Here is a 21,447-nt window from a genome sequence, read left to right as displayed (position 1 = left end):
TGGATATGTTCATAACAACTGGGTCTGCAGTGGATGCTACAGTTATTCCTATGGCAACAGAGGAACTTGAGAAATGAGTCCTGATCACCTGCTGTGTCAGTAAGCTTAACTGAAACTATAACCTTATATAACAAGGAAATAAATGTGGTATTGGTACCCACTTGTTTCTTTTGGGCTTTTCAAAATGTCTTTCATTAATGAAAATTGTCACTTTGGGGGGCGTGGAGGAACATTTTGAAACTATAGCAATCTAGTTCATCCTAAGAACTGAACTCCATTTCGAAACTTGATTCAATATTCACTGTTTGTGAGCTTTTTTGACCAATTTTATTGAAGTATACTGCACTAGCCTAAATTGGTTGTGATTGGAGTATAATTGTATTCATGGCATTTATTCATATTTGTCTAATCTACAAAATCATGTTTAGAATTGAAGATAAATATTTACAGCAATAGATGAGACAGTTGTGAACTATTCCCTCTTAAAGGAAGCACCGACATGCTTATGTGAAGTTTTGATAGACAGCCAGTTGTTGACCCATACATGAAAAGACTTTTGTCAAAAAAGTAAAAAATTATAGACTCATAGGTTACTGTTTTTCAAAAATATGACATTTGAATATTTTTTTTGAGACTACAACAATCTAGTTCATCCTAAGAACTGAACTCCATTTCGAAACTTGATTCAATATTCACTGTTTGTGAGCTTTTTTGACCAATTTTTTTTTAAGCATACTGCACTTGCACTAGATGACAATGATACAGTCGAAGTGTGGGTGATGCTAACATGTCAACTGCTTTCCACAAAGTTTTGTGAATTGGTAAATAGAAAATAGCCTACAAGTTGGCCTAATTTTGTGTCGATCCCATTCATCCCATTTATTTTAGTCTCTTTTTAAGATGGAGACTGACAAGTTTATAGCCGCATATGAGCAATTGTATAATAAAAAAATCTTACATTAAAACAGTACCTGCATTATTTTAGCATAAATTACTTGCTCTTGTGTCATGATAAAAAACTTATCATTGTTGTTATCATCAATGATAGCAGTGAGACATAAAGAGGAGGTGGCCCACATCCTCTCAATCATTGTCATATTTTCTCATGTGTGAGAGCAACCTGCATGATATGGTACGTGTAGATTATTTTTTATTATATGAGACATCACAAGGCTTTGAGGGGGAATATTTTATCCATGCATGTTTTCTGACCAAAATGATTCAGTTCCTAAGGGCAAATTAGTGCCACAACATGTTTTGAGGTCTAATAATTTAATTATTTATTGCGGATATTTGAATCATAGCTTCTTGCTGAATGATTACCGATGCATTTTATCGCTGAACGCTTATTAGAGCTGAGTGAAAAGGTGGGACGTAGTGTGGCAAGTAGTTTTCGCAGCTCTTTTTAACGCATCACGTGTGAGCGCGGCGCTGTATCCGCCCGTCGCTGCCACTGAAACACACTGTTCCCCCGCTGCTGAGGAGCATGTAGCCTGTCTGCAGTCTGAGCAGGTGACTTGTCTAGAAGAGGGTCATTGAAAGCCGGTGGAGCCTTTTGTGAAACATCAGGATTCCTCTGCTTCCATTTGTTTCTTAAGATAAGAAGTTAGAGACGTCGCGAAGGGGAAGAAGTGGGTAAGTATCATGATGTTCTTTTTGGAGAATATTCTCTCATTGACAAAAAAAATCATGCGCATGTTGTCACCTTGACGTTTTGTTCTTTTGAGTGAAGTTACAGCCATATGTGGTGAGATAATTGCAAAAAATTAAGCGATAAAGCTGAAAATATTCCATTGTCTGTAGGTGTGTTTCTACCTGTTTTAATGCACATTTTTAATTTGCGCATCAAAAAAATGAGTGACAGCGCCAGAGATGGGAAAACATAAAAGGACAAAATTATCGCAAAACAACTTTTACGCTTGGCTGCTATTTAAATGTTTGTATATCGTTAAAAACAAAATTCGATAAAGTGCATTGAAAAAATACTTTTCGAATAAATTATGGCTGCATGAAGCATGTGACTAAGACGTCACGGAAGAGAAACAGCAGGAGGGGATTTTCAGTGTCCACTGATGCTTATCTGGTTACTCAATATGCATTGATTAATTAGCCTGAGAGGATGTGGTTATCACCCATAATTCAACAGAGGTGACGTGATTGTTTCCACATTTATTACTGGCAGACAATGAAAGTTCACTGAATACTTGAAATTTTCTTTGAACCCATCACTATGTCTTGAGTTTCTTTGGTCTATTAAACAGTGATTTCATCTTGACATAAATAATATTGAGAGACAGTTAAACCCCAAATTCAAAAATACATATTTCCCTCTTACCTGTAGGTCTGATATCAGTCTAGTCTCCAAGTGTTGGAGATAGGGTTGCAAAGGGGTGGAAATTTTCTGGTAAATTTCCAGAAACTTTCCAAGGGAAGTTAAGCTGGGGAATTTTGGAACTATTCAAAATAAAAATAAAAACATGACATTTCAATAGATTCATTTATAAGTAGAACTTGATCAAGTTTTAATTATTTTATTGAACAATCAATTATTTCATTGAACAACAAAAACGTCAATGTTGAGTTAAAAATGAACCTCAACCCAGACCCCACCCATTCAAAAATTAAGTAAAATGAGTGTAAATTACCTGTTTGTTCCCATTTATTCACATAAATTCCTATTCATTTCCATGGAAAGTTGGAGGTATCGGCCGTAGAGATATCAGCCTACACTGAATATAATGGTATATATATGGTACTTTACTGGTACTTTACTTTTGGTGCTCAGAGCACCAAAAGTAAAGTACATCTGGAAAACTCAACAGCAATGTTTGTTTCCATAAATTATGAACCAGTTACTCAAGATAATCCAGAGTTTGTGAGCAGTTTCATGTAGGAAAGTAAATAGTTAAGTTTAAGTTTAAGTTAAACTGCTCATAATATGTATTCTCTTCCTTCAACATTTAGATTCAAAGAGTTTGGCTCCTAAAATATTGGTTTGCCTTCATGAATGTCTGTGATTTTAAGTGCAGAAGCTTTTCTCAGTAGCAGCCACTTAAGGACTACTGTCAAGAGCCAGTCACTGCCTTTAAAAGACAATTAATCACATTTTTTTTTTTGGAATACATCATGCACTGTATGTGACCTTTTATCGTTTCACCAACAACATGTAAAGGCCCAAGAGTGCATCAGGTCGTAAAGAAACCAGACGTTTCAGATTAAACCATAGCTGCTCAGTAATATGTATTGTAGGAATGTTTTTTATTCACTTTGAACACCATGACCAGATGAGTGGGATTTGTATTCACACAAAAAAACTCCCTCTTGTGTGGACTTGAATAGGTAATGTTTTGCAGAATCCCTCAGTGACTCTGGAGGGAAGGCAGTTTAATTGTGCATACAGAATGTAGCCCATTTACAGCCTCCTCTTGGAGCAAATCCCCTCAGCCAGATACAAGCTTCAAAACAAACTGATGAAATATTTGACAGTTCTGTGTGAAACACTTGGCTCACAGCCTTCACATATAGGATGCAGTCCATTATCGTTTACAGTCTTGTTGTGCCAAAATCCTGTTTTACCGATTCTTTTGGTTAGAGGAGCGTGAAAGCCTTTATGTCATCAGCAGCAGCTACATTTCTTTCTTGCAGAGCTCAAAGCCGTGCTCTGGTTTGGTGTATGGAGGAGGGATCCACAGGGAGTTTGCATGTCACTGAACAAACAGTCTGGCTTTTTGAACAGTGTCACAGCTCTGCTCTTTGCTCTACTCCCCCTGACTCTGTATCTCTTTCATCATTTCATCATTTGCAACCAGACTAAACAGACTTAATGGATACATCAGTTATCACTCACACTGACACCGGTGGTTTGGTACGATTTGTATTTCTGATGTGTATTTGTGTTTGTGAAACTTATTGGTCAGATCAAACTTGCAAAGTATATTTTTTTTCTTTCAAAATTATTTTTCTTGGATTTTTCTTGGATGCATAATTATATCAGCTGTCAGAGCGCACATCAATTTATCCAAGATCATTTTAAAAGTTATATAAAAGAATATTTTGTTAAATACAGTTTCCTCTTTGGTACGAAAAAGCCCACTTGCTTCATTTACCGAGCTGCACATTGACTTGTTATAAAATGGAATCAATGCTTGTTTGTATTTCACAAAAGGTTCCTGAATGCACAACATGCTTTTCATGTAGGTATCACTTACCTATATGTTACATTTGATGTGAATATAGTGAAGAGTCATCAGACTTGTATTAAATTATATTTTCATCCTCTTTTGAAAACTATAACTTCACTTGAATATTTAGATTGTTTGAATAAGGAATGAGTTTATTCCTTTAGCCACATATACTGGGAAAATTACTTACAGTAATTCAAGGAATTTTGATAGTTGTGTTTACAGTAAACAAAGCTGATAACCAACACATACATTAAAACCTTTTTGAAATTATCAGTGGAGTTACTTAGTTTAGGTATAGTGTTTGTGCACCTGCAGTTTGCATGTTTACAGAATCCACTTTGCTGTGGGAAAACAGCTAATGGCCTATTCTTGTTTCTAGAAAACTAATTAAAAAAATGTGCTTTTCAAAAATTTTCTTTATATTCATGTTCAACATAAATGTCATGCTTGCAAAACTGAAAATCATCAAGGCTTTGTTTAAAGATTCAACATACTACAACTTCATGAGGACGACATGACCTCTTACTGTGTGGATTCAATGACGTTCTCAAGATAACTGCATTATCTTCTGTTTTAAATAACCAGAAAACAGTGTAATATGCTTATATGCCACTGTTGAAGCTGTAGGAAGGCCCCATAGACAAAAAAAGAGACATCGTTAAAACTGTGGACAGGATACCTCAAACTGCAAACTAGGTCAATTATGACTATTTCATTTTTTTATTTAAAAAGCCTGTGATGTCTATTTGTTGAGTGGGAACTTGTCCAGCGGGAGAAATATTACTGCACAATTCAGTGGGTCGCATAACATGGAAGTAGATCATGTTGGTGGTGCCAACTTTGGGTCCGCTATCTAGTTCTTATAATTCATCCATGAAGGCACCTTGATGACCTTGCTTTCATTTAAAGAAGTGGGGTGGGATTGAACAAGTTTTTACTTCTTCCCACCCCTTTTCAAATATGTTGTGGCATTTTTATAGAGTGCTTGGCGGCCTTTTCAGTGCAGGAGTCACTAGGGCTGACTCCTGTTGATGCATTATTATTATTGTATTGTTGTTGCATATTTGAAATAAATCATTCAAATCAAAATCAAAAATCAAAAAATTGTTTTAAGCCATGAACATGCTACTCTGTGGATAACAGTGCTGTTCTAAATAAGTTTGATACATGTTGTTGAATAAACTCAGCTCGACAGGTTTCTAAATCTAAATTCCTTCCAACAGGTGTGATTGGGGACTGCCACAGTGAACAATCTGAAGAGAAAGCACAGCTCAGGCAAAGTACAGAACAGAACAAGGCAGCCATGAAGAAAATGGACAACAGAGCGACCGGCAGCTGGACTCTAGACAACAACCCTACCTCCGCCACAGCGAAGAACTCCTGCCACCCCAATCTGAAGGTACTGTACTCTGTGGAAAAAACCCTGACAAGCCACTCATTTGGCGTCTAGCCAAATCATACACCTGTTGTTACAGTTCCTTAATACATAACACACTCACTTGACATGAACGCCGTCATGAATATGTGTTTGTTGTGCACCAGTATAGTAATAAAATTCTATATTTGAATGCCTTACCTAGTGGTTCAACAAGGGAGGTACAGTTCCATTATTTCATGTTTTGCATAAAAACAGTAAAAACAATTGCAAACACCAACTACCAAAACTAGTAAGTACAGTTACACAGGGCAATGGGGACAACATTATATAACACAGACCAGTCACAAGAACATGTATGAAGCGTTCCAGCCTGAAAGGAAAAAGCCCACATGTCTGTCATTTGACTTCCCTGGAGGGGAGAACACAATTATCTCTCTAATGACTGTGATCACATGTACGCACGTTAAGAGAAACACAGTGTGCTTGAATTGCTGCTGAATGTGTGTAAAAGCTATAGCTGTAGGCGTTTCTGCCATGGCATTTTAAAGCTTGTTTTCAGGTTCATCAAAATCTTTCAGCCAAATCTAAGTGGCTTGTTGAACCCCATGTTTTCCGGCATCAGAGATTTTTTTTTTTTGCTTTAGAAATGTATCAGACAACCTTGAGAAAACATAAAAAGTTTTGAAATCTTTCAAAAGCTTGAAACAAAAATGTTATTGTTATTTATTTGGCAAATAGCAAACCAGTGGTCTGATACATTTTTTATGCACATATAACATGTTTTTTAAGTATGGATATAGTGGTTGGAAATCTCACCAGCAACAACTGTTGGTTAAAATAGGAATGCACTATAGGAGCAGCAGTCAAAACTATCAGTTTTCCTTACACCACAGGCAAGCTAACATTACCTACAGTAGCAACTTTAGCAAGCTCCCCAAACCGTCAGTAACTGATACCCCGAGATAATGTCATCACAGAAACTACAGTATAGGTCCTTACGTAAATGCTGCCGTCAGTCTGACACTGGCCCGGACTGGTAACCTAATTTCAGATCTCGGTGACCCACAAAAAACGTTTTCTTATTTAACAGTTTGTGGGTTGGTAGGAATTTAAGATGCCCAAATTCATGTGCAGAGTCTGTATACATACTGTATTTCCCCTTTAATACTTTATTTTTTAAATTTCATTTACCATTTTCATTTTTGCAGCGTAACTGCATACAAAGATTTTAATTAAAAAAATAATAATAATAATAATAAATCAATAACAAATAATAAATCAAAACAATAAAGAAATCATATTAATAATAAACAGCAAACAAACAAAACAAGTTGGATATAGACAGAAGACAGATTAAGTGTTACAAACTGAATTTTGCACATATTTGCCAACATTATAGCCATGTATTCACCCCTATATGCTTCTACAGTCAGACTCACACCCAGGAATTAAAAGTACAGAGGGTGGTTAGATAACTAGTAATATAACCTCCCTTAATTTCAAAAAGAAATGTGCATTAGGACATATGCATTTTCAATGTTATTGTTATAATATCTCATCATCTATTATCCATATTTTCTCAAACACATCTTCCATATTCCTTAGTTAGTGAGTCACTTTCTCCATGAGTTTTACTTCTTGAATCATACTTTTCCATTTCATTAAATCTGGAGGTTTGATTTTTTTTCCCATCCCTTTGTTATTTGCCAGTTGGAGGCTTTTACCAATATAATGTGTCCCCTTTAAAAGTTTTTTTTTCTCGATTACTTGCTAAATAAACCACTTTCTGTGTGAATGTTTGAGCACCTACTGAAGGTTTGAGTTGCAGCTTGTTTCAGCTGATGACTGTGCAAAGTGTTGAGTGCAGCAGCTCTCTGTGCCCTTTGGACCGGGTATTAAATCACTGTGAAAAATTTCTCAGACAGAGTTTTTGCTCCTGTGAAAGAGGTCAGAATGGAGGGTCTGTACCTCTTTATTGGATTAAGAAGCACAGTGGACAATAAAAAGCTGCTTAGTGAAATACTTGGGCAACTACAAGCAACAATAATAAGGAATTCCAGTCATGCTGCCTTTTTGTCCATGTGTGTTTTTCTTCTGTGTGGGGTGATCTGACAATGAAGCTCTCAGTGAGGTGCTTTAGATACAACATGTACTTTTACAGAACAGGTTTTTGTCTGCTTGTCATAATTACAGTAGCATTCTTCATAATTGTTCAGCACACATTAAGAATGTGAATATAGATCATGTGAAGTGACATGCTGTGTTTAATTCTAAGAAAGCGAAAACTTTAAAGAATAGCACTTTTATCATAGCAAGACTTTTGTTGAAGAAGAGGGTTTTTTTTGCAAAAGTGAAAAGCTGAATTTGTAACAAAAGGAAAAGTTGCCGGCTTGTATTTCAGAATATAAAAAGTATAAAAAGGTGATTGCAATTATGTTCTTAGTAATTACATTTTTAGCACATGTTTAGTAAATATTGGTTCCTGATTGTGTGGTCTATTTATTCAAATATTTGTATTATTGTAATACATCAAAACGAGAAAATAAATAGTAATGCTTTTGTCATTTTTTTCATTTGAACTGTGGCAAGAGCTTTTGAGGAACAGTTCATTCTGAAACAAACTGAAAACTGAAACAAATTTGGTGCAAACAGAATTAAAGTCAGAAACACAATGTAATCAGTAGGGAAAGATAATGTATAGATGGATGAATGCATAGATAGTAGAAGGAAAATTCATCAATAACTCATATGGTGGCTGATAAAGTTATTTTTTTGGGCTGGAATGAAAATAAACCTGCAAAGGTGCCCAGAGAGCTACTTTCTCAAACATAAACCTTTATTAAATATTATTTAACATTAATTTACATTATACAATCAATGTATTACATTGTCAGCCAATTCTATAAATTATATCGGAGAAAATAAAGAATTAATAAAATAAATAGCTAAATAAACATTACTGTTCAGTTTCAGTCAATTGCTGACTATCAAAAAAATATATATTTTATAAATAGTTAACACCAAATCTGCATTATATATTGTGTGAAAAGGTTTTCATAACGGCACATATCAGACAGCATGTACACCGATACCGATATGCCTTTGATAAATATAGTGTTGACAGATATTATTGGTCGATATTGGCCTGTCGGGCTCTAATAGATAGCCATTACAGATTGTTGCCCACGGCAACAAAGAAAAAGGATAGAGGAAGATGGAAAGATCAAGTTTGAAATGGTCTTCCTCACACCCCTCACCACTTCCTTTTAAATGATGGCATGATGTCCACACCATGATGCTGGTGTAAGGTTTCTAAATCCCAGAGTTAACATTATTAATGCAGCCAAATGAGAACCATGGTGCCTCACATCTCTGCACTGAGTGGTGTGAATGGTAATCATGCACTTGACATTACAGAGCAGCCCTTACACTAAGATGTATTAATCAGCTGCAGACCACCCAGGTGACACAGCTCCACAGTCTTTGTTCTCGTGCCTTATTATATTAATGCTGTAGAGAAAGTGATAGTTGGTGAGAAAAATAAAGATAATTGTTGATTACATTTTATTTCACTCAGGCTGCGTGCACATTATAAGGACACACATTTAAAAAAAATATCATATAGTCAATTGACAAACAAGAACTGTTGAATAAATGCTGAGGGAAAGCCATTACAAGGTATTTAATATTAGACTCATATCATGGGAAACTTGGAGCTCCATCTCTGTTTTTAAGATTATTCCTCAGGTGTATTTTGATTGTTTAAGCTTTGGGTCAAAGACAGACGGTGTTCCAGTTTAAATGACCTGAAGTTTGAGTGCATCGCCGAGACGTCCACGATTGCATTGCTGCAAGATTTCAGGTCACTGGGATTTCCATAAGCTGGCTTTTTTGAGTCGCACTGAAAGACTACTAAGCCTGGCTCAGGCTGTCCAGCTCATTACTCATGTTGTTCAGGATCTACTCAGCTAATATTACATGAGGTATGCACAATTACTTCAACATCTATACTTCTGATTTTTTTCACTACACTTGGTGCCACAACCTTAAAAAATAACATTTGTTTTCAGTGTTATGAGCATGGCAATAAAACACAGCTGATTAAGGAGTACTTCACCATAAAATGCTCAATTACTGTTGGTTTTATGAACATTATGGAACACAGTTTGATAATTTTCAGGATATATTTTTTAAATAGGTTATTAATAACAACATTATCGTCAGAACCTTTGGCATGTGAATTCATGTTTTTTTTCAAATGACTGAAGCAACAAAAAAACGGAATATGCATGCATGCTTCTCTTCGGAGCTTGGGCTATTTTCATCCCTAGGAGTGGAGGCTATGGTTACCTCTCGCCTGTTTCCAATTATGCTGCATGTCAGTCGGTGTGTCGGCTCATATTGCAGCGGATGAGTCTGTGTCCTCGTGGGTTTGGTTCTCTAATCCTTCCTTTGTTACTGGCTGTCAGTGGCCACAGGTGGCTTCGCTCAATACAATCTCTGGCCCAAGCTCCAACAGCCAGCTTTCCCTTTAACATGATGTATCTGCACTGCAAATTCATGTCCCACTCATTCACTCAGAGAAATACATACAAACAGTCACAAGATAGTGCTTTTTCATTATTGTTTTGTTTTTGTCATAAAAATTCTTTCTTTGACTTTCTAACTTTTCTTATTTCTATTTTACTGTGGCTCTGGGATGTTTGAGTTACAGTGTGTGAACCACTTATACTAATGCCACTAAAATTAAGATAAAATAATAATTACACAGGTTGATATTAGAACCCAACAGATATATCGGTTGAGAGATATTATCAGCTGATATTGGCCTATCAGAGGCCTTTTATTATCAGTGTAAATGCTGTCTGATATGTGCCGTTATAAAAACTTTTCATACACAATATATAATTCAGAAAATGTTGCTTGCCATAAATTAGAAATGGTGTTAGCTATTCATTTTTGTATCCTTTTTTAAATATATATAAAGTAAGTGTATATCTTCTCAAAACTTTATTAATCAATCTCTTCCAAACTTATCACAATGAAAATCAAACCACAATTAACAGAGGATTGTGTCTGAAAACAAAAATATTCCAACTTTATCGGTGACCGTGAATAATGTTATAATAATGTCCAACAATATTAGATTTTACGCAATAAAGTTTTATGTTTGAGAAAGAAACGCTCTGGGTGCATTTGCAGAGTGAAGAATCTATTAATCTATAAATATAATCTATATAAATTATAAACTATATTATAAACTATAATCTATAAAATTACTATATCGGCCACCATATCGGTTATCTATGATTTTTGAAATTTCTCACTCTCAAATCAGTATCAGCATTGGTTTCAATAAAACCCATATTGCTTGGGCTCTAGTTTATATATTCTTTTGTGATTGAAATGTGGAAGAAAAGCCCTTGAAACTTTGTTTGACACTGTTATGTCTCCTCTTCCTGTATCTCTGTAGATGTTCCTCGCGGCCTTGTCCTTTGCCTACTTTGCCAAGGCTTTATCTGGCAGCTACATGAAGAGCACAATTACACAACTAGAAAGGCGATTTGACATCCCCAGTTATCTGATAGGCATCATAGACGGGAGCTTTGAAATAGGTGAGTTTCTCAACCCCCATTTTTGTCCATGTGTCTGTCTATTTACGAGATAAATAATTTCAAAGCATTTAAATGCTAATGCAAGAAAACCAAGAATATGTCCTCAGCTTGCCGACGAGCCAGACACTATAGCGTATGTGCATCCCCTTTGAGCTCTGAATAGTCACAATGGTCGTGAACCTAATTGACTCTTAATGAGCGAAAAATCCTTTGAAGGCTCGGAATAGAGGGATTTTGTGATGTTTCGTGCAGGGGCACAAAGGACTGGGGACATCATTCAACATTGCCTGCATATGCCTCAGATAAATGCTTACAAATATTCATGCTGACTTTGATCACAATCCAGACCTCTGGTAGGACTTTGATTCTGTAAATTATGTACATACATTTAATGAAAACCCTGTCTGCAGTCACTGAGATACTGTGTGTGACACAAACACATAGACAAGTATTAGATAGCCCACCTCAGAGGACATATACTTTTCATGAAAAAAGCTGTGGACTGTTTTCTAAAGCAAGTATGTGTAATTGGCTCTCTGAATATAAAACCGTTCCCCTATAGTTTATGTCTCTTTTTGCCGCGATTCTACTGTTTGTCAGCATAATCGGAACAATAAAGTAACAGACTGTACTGTGTGAAAGGAATAATTTATTGTATATAAAAACGCAAATATGAAAATCAGCTTATTTAATGTTTTTGTAAAAAGGTTAGTTTAGTTTAGACACACTGCCTTATATCTCTCCATGGACAGATTGCTAAAGAAATCAATGCTTCCTGTCTTATCTCCTTTATCAGAGGATATGCTGCACCATCCTTTTACAAAATGTGTTTTGTGACTGGTAGTCTATATTCCTTTTTTAAAATTTAAATTTCGACCTTGGGAATTAAGTCACATTTTTCACCAGGTTTTCCTCATTTATATGGCCTTTTTGAAACTAAATGGTTAAGAAAACATGATGAAAAGTATCTAAGATGCTCTCTTTGTAGTCGATCTTCAGAACATTATAGTTCAACCATGGGGGACCCACATGAATAACATCCGCTGTTGCATAATTACATCATAGCCTAGTGCAAGTGCAGTCAGATTCTCTTAGCAACATCGTTTCCCAAGTCCTTAAGAATTCTCCTTCACATCTTTCCTCGACCTTTTATGAAGTTTTCCATTGAGGGGAGGATGGAGGTGCTGGATGAAAGGATTAGGGAGGGAGGATGGAGGAGTGAGGGTTGATGGTGGAAAGGAAGATGAGGCTAAGGGATGTGGGGAGATGTCGGGTTCATGGACGGGGAGACAAAAGGGAACGAAGGGAGTTGAGGATCTGGGTGGGGGAACGTTCTCTTCGTGCACACGAATGGATCGCCCCCCCAGTGGTTCCTGTAATCAAACAGAGAGAACTCTTGACAGGTAAAAGGAAAAGTTTTAAGGGGGAGGGATCATAAGAATGGAGTCAGAGGGGATGGCGATGAATCAGGTGTGATTAAACAGCCTGTGGAAGTGGGATGTGTCTGAGGCGTGGTCTCTGTCCTTGAACCTTGTTTAATAAACTTTTTTTTTACTATTTGATTGCAGTTCTTGTCTCATATGTTATGCCTTTGACTAATTTCCTTCTCTTTTTCTGATCATGTCAACTATTTAGGGAATTTGTTGGTCATTGCCTTTGTGAGCTATTTTGGTGCTAAACTCCACCGACCCAAGATCATTGCAGTCGGATGTATCTTGATGTCTTTTGGGACCTTCTTGATCGCCATGCCTCATTTCATCATTGGCCGGTAGGCAGAGTGTCATGTCTGTATGCATGCATTGCAGTTTACAACTCAGTCCTTATATTTTATATAGTTTATATAGTTACAGTTTTAAGTACCATAAACCAAATGTACTGACAGTTTTCTTCTCACTTTGTAAAGTATGTATTTGTGCTTCACATTGTGAGTATCTAACGATACCTGATGCTTTCTCCCTTCCCTTGTTTAACAGTCACATTGGTATTTTGTACGCAGCTATAAGATCGAAACATCAGTTAGATGGTCAGTGAATTCAACCAATAACCTCTCTCCATGTCCAGCAAGCTCACCTGAGTCCACCAGGGCAGGTGACAGACCCTCTATACTGCCCTCTAGAGGTAAGAGTAGGAGCTTGGTCAACAAGACTATTTTATTCCTCTTTTTACAGACACTATTTTCTGTAATGTTTGTTCAGCATGAGTGTTTTACATCAGGGGAGATTTCCAAACATCAAGAAAATGTAGACGAAGAAAAAAAAGTGAATTTATTCTTTTGTTGATGTTTTGTCAATTTCTGTTTGAATTCTAAATTCTAATCTCATTTCTTCATATTTCACTTTAGGCTGTGAGCGACAGTCCAGTGTCTCAATGTGGATCTATGTGTTTCTGGGAAACGTCCTGCGAGGGATTGGAGAGACTCCAGTACAGCCTTTGGGAATCTCTTATATTGACGATTATGCACAGTCGGAGAACGCTGCCCTCTATATCGGTAAGGCAGCCTCCTCAGGAGCTTTGTGCAGTATTAAGGTCACTTCATTTCCAATGTGATTCACTCAGGAAGTGAATTTTCTTTACATTGTATAGTTGGTTAAAAAGCATTTCATATCCAGGCAATGAAGAACTCTGTATTTCCCATGTATTGGAAGGTTTATAGGATGTACTAAAGACTACTGGGATTAGTTTAATGTTGGTTTATGTTGTTAAATGAAAATCCTTATCTTTGTTGTACATTGTAGGATGTGTTCAAACCATCTCAATTATTGGCCCTGTGTTCGGGTACCTGCTGGGGTCGCTGTGTGCCAAGATCTACGTTGACATCGGCTATGTGGACATGGGTGAGTGAGCTGTCATCTGACTGGTTAAATAACAGTGTTGTGCTTGTGAAATTGTTGCTGCAGATTATAATTTGTTCACACTGCAGAAATGCACTCACACTGCTCTGTGGAGAAGAAATAATGATAATAAACGTCACTTATATAGCACCTTTCATACAAGGGCTGTAGCTCAAACTGCTTTATAATAAAGTGAAGAAACAAGAGAATAAATTATATGTGGCAAATTAAAACAAGTAAAGGTTATTTTCTATAAATCAAGCAATCAAATAAAAAAACAAACAGTGGCAGCACATGGCAAGAATGGGTATGCTAAAAACAACAGAATATTTGAAACATAGAAGTAAATCATAAAATATAATAAAACAAAGAAAAAGAGTGACAATTAAAGGCAATGCTGTGAAAATATGCTTTCAGTTGATCAGTTGAGCTTGTTGTAGGAAATTCCATAGTTTGGGTATATAGTTATATACACTTTTTTAATTTCTGTTATAGTTTGTATTTAAAAAAAGAAGAAAAAACTGGAGCAGAAGCTCTTAACAGCCTTGTAACAAGTAAAAGAACATGAAAATTCTTAGAGCCAGTTCAGGTTAGGTAAAACTGGTGTGATATTTTTTCTTTCTCGTTTTAGTTAAAGGCCTGGCAGCAGAGTTCTGAATGAGTTGTAGTTTGTTAGTGGATTGTTTTGGAAGACTGGTAAATAGAGGATTACGGTAGACTAATCTACTTGAAATGAATGCATAAACAAGTTCTTTCAGCATCTTGTTAGGACAGAAACGGCTGTACCTTTGCAGGATTTCCGAAATGAAAGAAAGCTGCTTTTAGTTTTAGTTGAATTTAGAAATTGATTGTTGTAGGTGTTAAAAGCTGTACAAGACACACCACTCCTGCCAAGAGGAAATAAATCAGGGCAGTGGAAATCCTGTGATTAGGTGTAATGTAACACTTTGAAGCTGTTGTGATACATTTCAGGAAACATTACCTCATATGTTTACCATGTTTATGTTTAATACATCCCTACATTTTGTATGTACAAGTGTATGTAAAGCACTTTAAAACTTACTCTGTATTTAAATTGTGCTTGATTTAAAAAAATGCACCTAGCTTTGTGGTAGAAATTAAAAAGTAAAATGTAAAATATCTAAACTTCTAAATGTCTTTAGCAAATTAAACAAAATGATTCCACATACGGTGCTGATGGGGCTCTTATCTCTCCGCAGAGACGGTGACTATCACCCCTGGGGACGCCCGCTGGGTGGGGGCATGGTGGCTGGGCTACCTCATCGCTGGTACCATCACCCTCATGTCTGCGGTGCCTTTCTGGTTCCTGCCTAAATCCCTGCCCATGCCTGTGGACAAACACGATACCAGCTGCACTCCAGAGCAGACCAGGTTTATCAAAGATTCCCCAACCATGGAGCACAAGTTCAGACCTGAGGAGCCGGCTAATTTACATCAGATGGCCAAAGGTATGATTATAATCACACCAAGTGGTAATGTTGGAAAAAATTTAAATGTTGAGTACTTATTATAGTATCGTAATCTGTATGCAGTCTGAGGAGTCTTTAGGGATGTGAAAACTTTCCACTTTACTGCTATTATTGTGTTTTTTACCAGAAGCACACTTCCCTTTTGGCAATGCCAGATTAAATAACTTTTCAGACTACCCTTTTTTTCTTTTCTTTTTTTTCAAAAAAGTACCTAGAAACAAGAAATGCATTTGGAAACTCTTAAAAACTTTTGAAAAGAGAATCAAATGTTAAAATGCATCTAGGTTTTCAAAAACATTGCTTAAAACAGATAACTGTACGTTCAGAATGTGGAGTTTTTCTAGATAAGAAATTAAACGATGAAATCCATGATACGCCTTATTGTAGCTTGATAGCTCACAAGGTGAAATTGAGTTCTCTCTCATTTTGGAACAAGCTTTGCCCACTTGGCATGTCGACTTACCATATTTGCCTTCATTTCAGCACTGTCACAAATATTTTTTTTTAACTTGACAAATCATTCACCCATTCACAAACACATTCAAACTGTGAGAGGCTATCCTAAACGGTGCCACCTGCCACCATTATTATTATTATTATTATTATTATGTACCTTTTAGGAACTGTATTTTTTTCTACAAATTCAAATAGTCCTCATGTCTATGAATGATCCAGTAATATGCAGATTGTACCATGTTGAACATGTTTTCAGGTCAGGTTTTAAACACCATATGCTTGTTGTAAATTATGAAAAGATTAAGAAAAGCATCTCAGATGTGTTAAAAGATGCAAAGCCAACTGTGTGTTTTAACTGGTTTTCATGATCTTCCCCACACAGAATTTGTGCCCACATTGAAGTGTCTGCTTGGAAATCCTGTGTACATCACTTTTCTATGCGTGACGATCCTTCAGTTCAACTCTCTCATCGGGATGGTCACCTACAAACCCAAATACATCGAGCAACACTACGGCCAGTCAGCTTCAAAAGCCAATTTTCTCATGGGTAAGCAAACCTCTTTTTTTTTATAATTCATAATGTTTACCTTGTTTGGACGATTTTTCTCTGTTCATGTTATCTGTATAGATGAGCTTGTTCAAAACCTGTGTTGCTTCACTGAACGGAAAGTATTCAAGGATGCAAAGTGATTTGAGCTGCATGGTCATCATAAGAGTTTCATGAGCCAGCTTTGGATGAATTTTTTATGCTCCAACCCCCACATCCCTCTCAAGTAAACGCTGCAGCTTGGAAATGACAGCCAGATTTACTGAAATCTGAAATGCCAGTCTGACATTTATTTTAAAAAACACACAGATTAATGATAGAAATTTTTAGGTCAATTTAATGGAACTGGAAACAGTTTAATAACAGTTATTTTCCTCCACAGAACAGAATGAGTGAAGACGCTGTTGGATGATGAGAAATGCATTTCATTTTCATCTTTTCACGACCAGACTTCAGTACACTTTGCATGAAATATGGATGAGACTGCTTTCATATGAATGAGTCGTCTGACTTTGATTCCTTTTGGGGAGCTGCTTGATGTTGTTCACATTAAAAATCTGTTGTTTTCTGCGGATTTACTCTAGGCATGATCAACATCCCAGCTGTGGCCCTTGGGATGATCTCTGGAGGGGTCGTCATGAAGAAGTACAAGCTGGGTCTCATGGGAGCAGCTAAATTTGCCTTTGGGACCTCCCTGCTGGGCTACTTCCTGTCGCTCTTTTTCTTTGCCATGGGCTGTGAGAACTCCAAGGTGGCAGGCATCACAGTCTCTTATACCGGGTATGTGTTGTCTGGAAACTTTTTCCTCATGTCTAACTAGGTTTGAATAAGGGAAAGTCTACAATAAATCCAGCCAGCACAGTTCCTTGAGTTCCTTTGTGTTGCCTTTCTTTGTCTCCAGTTTTATATTGCTCCTTATTTGATCAATTTTTCATGAGCTGCCAATAATATATGCATTTCCTTTATCTCATGCAGAGTGGAAGGCTTGTCTTATCAGGAGCAGTCTCTTGTCTCAGACTGTAATTCGGCTTGCTTGTGCTCAAGAAGGGATTGGGATCCAGTGTGTGGAGAGAACGGGATCACCTACGTGTCACCTTGCCTGGCCGGATGCACCTCCTCCATAGGCTCCGGCAGAAATACGGTCAGACACGCGCCACTGACTGCATGACACGACCATATTTCTCAGTATAACTGTCAGCTAACAAGGACAGCTTTACCCCCTGAACCCCCCTGCCAGTGGGTCTGAAAGGGATGTTTTCTTTTTTAAAAATCGCCAAAATTACACCATTTATCATAGCCAAGAACTATAAAAACAGAAGTTATCTTCAGATTGTCTCATTTCTGATGGTCCTTGAACACTTCTATCAGAAAAATAACCAATCTAAGCATTTAAATAACCTTATTCTACATGCCCCATTTACAATTTTTCCCAAACTAAATTAGCATCAATTTACACTAAACAGATCAGATATTAAAAAAAACATTAAACTCTCATAAAGCTCTTAAGCACAACTGGGACAGCATGATTTACTTTGCTGAGACCCACAGCCATGTCGCAAAGCTGTTTACACAGAGCAGAGAGGAGCGGACAAGCAAAGTTGTAAAAATGAAAATAGTTCAATATGAATAGCATATGAAGCCCCTATTTTTTTCCCAATATTGGTAACATTTAATTCCCATTTTTTGTTAACTAAATTAACAAATAAATTAAACTTTATGATTTATGGCATTGGCATTATAATATGTATGTATATATGTATGTATGTATGTATGTATGTATGTATGTACGTATGTATGTATGTGTGTATGTATGTATGTATGTATGTATGTATGTATGTATGTTTGTATATAGTATAAAACAAGGCCACAGCAAAAAAAAAAAAAGTCTTAAAAGTCCTTGGAGTTCAGAGAGTTAGTATTTTGTCATAATTGCTTGTGTCATATCTCTCATATCATGTTAATGTCACAGTTATCTGCAGAGTAGCACATGATATTTCAGTTGTATTGGCATGACTGTTTCCCTACTACAACAAGTGTTTTCTGCTGCACTGTAGCTCATCTATCATTCATAAACTTCTCTTCTTTGTTAGGTGTTTGACAATTGCACTTGTGTAGCGCTGGCTGACACCCGACCCAGCAACCTGACGGCTTCTCTGGGCCAGTGTCCACGCAGAGACAACTGTGACAGAATCTTTCCTTACTTCCTGGCTCTGTCTGTCGTCAGCTCCTTCATCATCTCTCTTGGGGGAACACCTGGCTTCATGCTGCTTGTCAGGTCTGTCGACAACCCTGTTGTGGAGTCTCTAGACGCATTCTAATATTTTTTAAGATTCAGTTATTTTGGCACACACACACACACACACACACATGCAGCCTATTGTTGGATCAGTACATCATCTTGTCATTCTTGGACAGATTACATTTCATCAGGGGAGATTTTTCCTAAATAACTAAAACTGTCAGAAATGAGAAGTTTACACCATTTTTCTACTTTTGCACCTTAAAGGGAACATATCTTGTTCATTTTGGTTTTCTACTAGAACATTTGTACATGCTTTAAGGTTGAAAAACCACTTTATTTTTCTCATACTGTCTGTCTGAATATACCTATAGTCACACTCCTGTTTTAGCCCCTTTGAGCCCCCCTCCCAAAAAGCCCAGTCTGCCCTGATTGGCATGCAAGAAAAAAATAGTGCAGATTCTCAAAAGTAGTTCTCAAACTGTGGAGATACTCATAGGGGGCAGTGTATTCTAATGAGCCCACATGTTACAAAAAGGGAAGCCAAATATGACTTGCTTTCGAATACCAAGTTTTGTGATCCAGACAGCTCAGAGGCCACTTCTCACTCATAGTTTTGTTACGTCCTCCTCACTAAAAGTTGAAATCATTGTCCTTCTTTAAGTGTTGCAAGGTTAAAAAGTTGAGTTTCTTATAACCCTCCGTCTTGTCTCTGCAGGTGCATTAAGCCTGAGCTGAAGTCCCTTGCTCTTGGAGTCCACACACTCGCCACTCGCACCCTCGGTGAGAACCATCGTTGGCATTCTGTACATTACTGTCTAGTTAGTGTGAATGTCAAAGACAAGGAAATCTCCCAAGAGCTGACATTCAGCATACTGTGTGTTGCAGTGAGCAGAATTATATTAGAATTGTGTGTGCGTGTGTGTGTGTGTGTGCGTGCGTGCGTGCGTGCGTGCGTGCATGCGTGTGTGTGTGTGTGTGTGCCAGCAAATTATTACTTGAAGCTCATCATTAAAAAAATTCGAAGACCTACCTATTTTCATTAAAGGACATTATTATAATGATTAAAATGAATTTACCCATTAGTTTTAATTATTTAAATCATCAGAAAAAACAGTGAGGGGGAACCCTAATTTTCAATGGTGCAGAGGTACATACAATATAAAAATCAAACAGCAATAAAAGAAAAGTACATGGCTATCAAGAAAGATTAGCAATTAATCCTTGGAATTGTCTCAGCCATATAATTCATCACTTGAGATAGTTATGGGATACAACGTTACCTTTATTACTACTGAGTGAAGTGCTGCATCTAAGGGTTTAAGAGTGGAGCTGGCCCACTCATAACAATAACACCATAGTCCAATACAGAGGGGAAAACTGATTTAACAATTTTTATTTTGTAAATAATAGAAGGACAGATTTATTTCTAAGCAGGAAGCTCAATTTCCACCTCAGCTTCCATTGTCAGCATTTGTCATTATAATAATTGTGTTTTGTTACTTTTAAAAAGTTACGAATGGTTGATATCTCATCTTGAAGCAACTCTTTTTGTGGTATTTGTTTGAAGTAATGAGTGATTTTAAATTGCACAGCTGGAATACCTGCCCCGATTTACTTTGGAGCCATAATCGACACAACATGCCTTAAATGGGGAAACAAGATGTGCGGGGGAAAAGGAGCATGCAGAATATATAACACCTCAGCTTACAGGTAATTTGATCCTTGTGTTATATCTACTAGGAGGCCTTCTATACTTAGCTAGCTGCCGTGTGAGGCAGCAATGCTTATTAACAACGTTTTTAGATGGAGGAAAAATGGAGAGACAGTGCACCCCTACCACTAGTGGTACAAAAACATAGCAAAATGCCACTTGTAGCTTGATTTTCCAGTTTGTTCCTTAACAGTATTGCTTTTTGTTTTGCAGGATGGTGTACCTGGGCCTGACACTGGGCTTAAGGACAGTCTCCTTCTTCTTTTGTATTTCAGTCTTTGCTCTACTCAAAAGACATATCAAGAGGGAGGAGAAAAATGCTCTGACCAATGGGAGTGCAGAGCTGGAGTCACCAAGGAAAGAGGAGAGCGGCTCCATACACTGTGAGCAGTTTATACTAGCCTTGGAGCACAATCCTGACAGAGAGACTCGCTTGTGAGCCTCAGCACAAACTCCTCTCCTCTGACTTGGTTCCACGGAGCACTTCAGATGTAGGGAGGAAAACTCACTGTGGACACTTTTCATAGCACACAAAGTATATATTTGTACAGGATTTGTGTAAGATGACAAGTCATTTTAAAAACAAAATATGCTCTTTCTGGAATGTATAGATGTATGTGTTTGTGTTTTTCAGGAATGGAAGACTTTTGTAGAATGTAATGTAATGTAATTGTGCTGTATTTTCTATGTTGGTCTTCGTTTTTATGATTAAACTTGATCAAAAATAAGTTTTTGGATTCAACATTAACAAGCCTAAGATGGTTTATTGCCATCGAGTCAGTCATCATCTTGAGTTTGATGTAATCCGAGCTTCTGTCACTATATTACCGGCTTTTTCAGTGACTCCATGATCACAGCATGACAATGAGAAACACACTATTTGGGGTTTTATGTGTTAATTTGTCATGCTCGTGCCTTTGTCATATACCAACCAAATATCAGCAAATAAATTGAAGCTAAACAATAGTTTAGCTTCTGTGCCAGTACTCCTCT

The 21,447-nt window shown here is 37.1% G+C and overlaps 1 protein-coding gene across 1 annotated transcript; it reads left to right on the top strand.

Annotated features, from left to right (window-relative positions):
- The first annotated feature begins 1,538 nt into the window (after positions 1–1,538).
- Positions 1,539–21,109, top strand: LOC131973265 (solute carrier organic anion transporter family member 1C1-like). Its single transcript, XM_059335222.1, has 15 exons — positions 1,539–1,635; positions 5,408–5,583; positions 11,036–11,177; positions 12,813–12,945; positions 13,174–13,295; positions 13,519–13,665; positions 13,913–14,011; positions 15,229–15,477; positions 16,337–16,501; positions 17,086–17,281; positions 17,477–17,642; positions 18,592–18,776; positions 19,459–19,523; positions 20,336–20,453; positions 20,668–21,109. Exons 2-15 carry the CDS (start codon positions 5,488–5,490, stop codon positions 20,891–20,893), a joined length of 2,109 nt encoding a protein of 702 aa, XP_059191205.1. The 5' UTR covers positions 1,539–1,635; positions 5,408–5,487; the 3' UTR covers positions 20,894–21,109.
- The last annotated feature ends 338 nt before the right edge of the window (positions 21,110–21,447 follow it).

The sequence above is a fragment of the Centropristis striata genome, chromosome 6 (assembly GCF_030273125.1).
Source record: "Centropristis striata isolate RG_2023a ecotype Rhode Island chromosome 6, C.striata_1.0, whole genome shotgun sequence".
Lineage (NCBI taxonomy): Eukaryota > Metazoa > Chordata > Actinopteri > Perciformes > Serranidae > Centropristis > Centropristis striata.
Note: the sequence above shows the minus strand (reverse complement) of the source record. Positions and strands in the feature narration are given on the sequence as shown.

What these genes read in the sequence shown, in the direction of transcription:
- LOC131973265 (XM_059335222.1), top strand. Translation starts at nt 5,488, where the DNA reads ATGAAGAAAATGGACAACAGAGCGACCGGCAGCTGGACTCTAGACAAC. An exon ending in CCTGCCACCCCAATCTGAAG is followed by an intron (nt 5,584 to 11,035) that starts GTACTGTACTCT and finishes GTATCTCTGTAG; the next exon opens with ATGTTCCTCGCGGCCTTGTC. An exon ending in TATAACACCTCAGCTTACAG is followed by an intron (nt 20,454 to 20,667) that starts GTAATTTGATCC and finishes TTTGTTTTGCAG; the next exon opens with GATGGTGTACCTGGGCCTGA.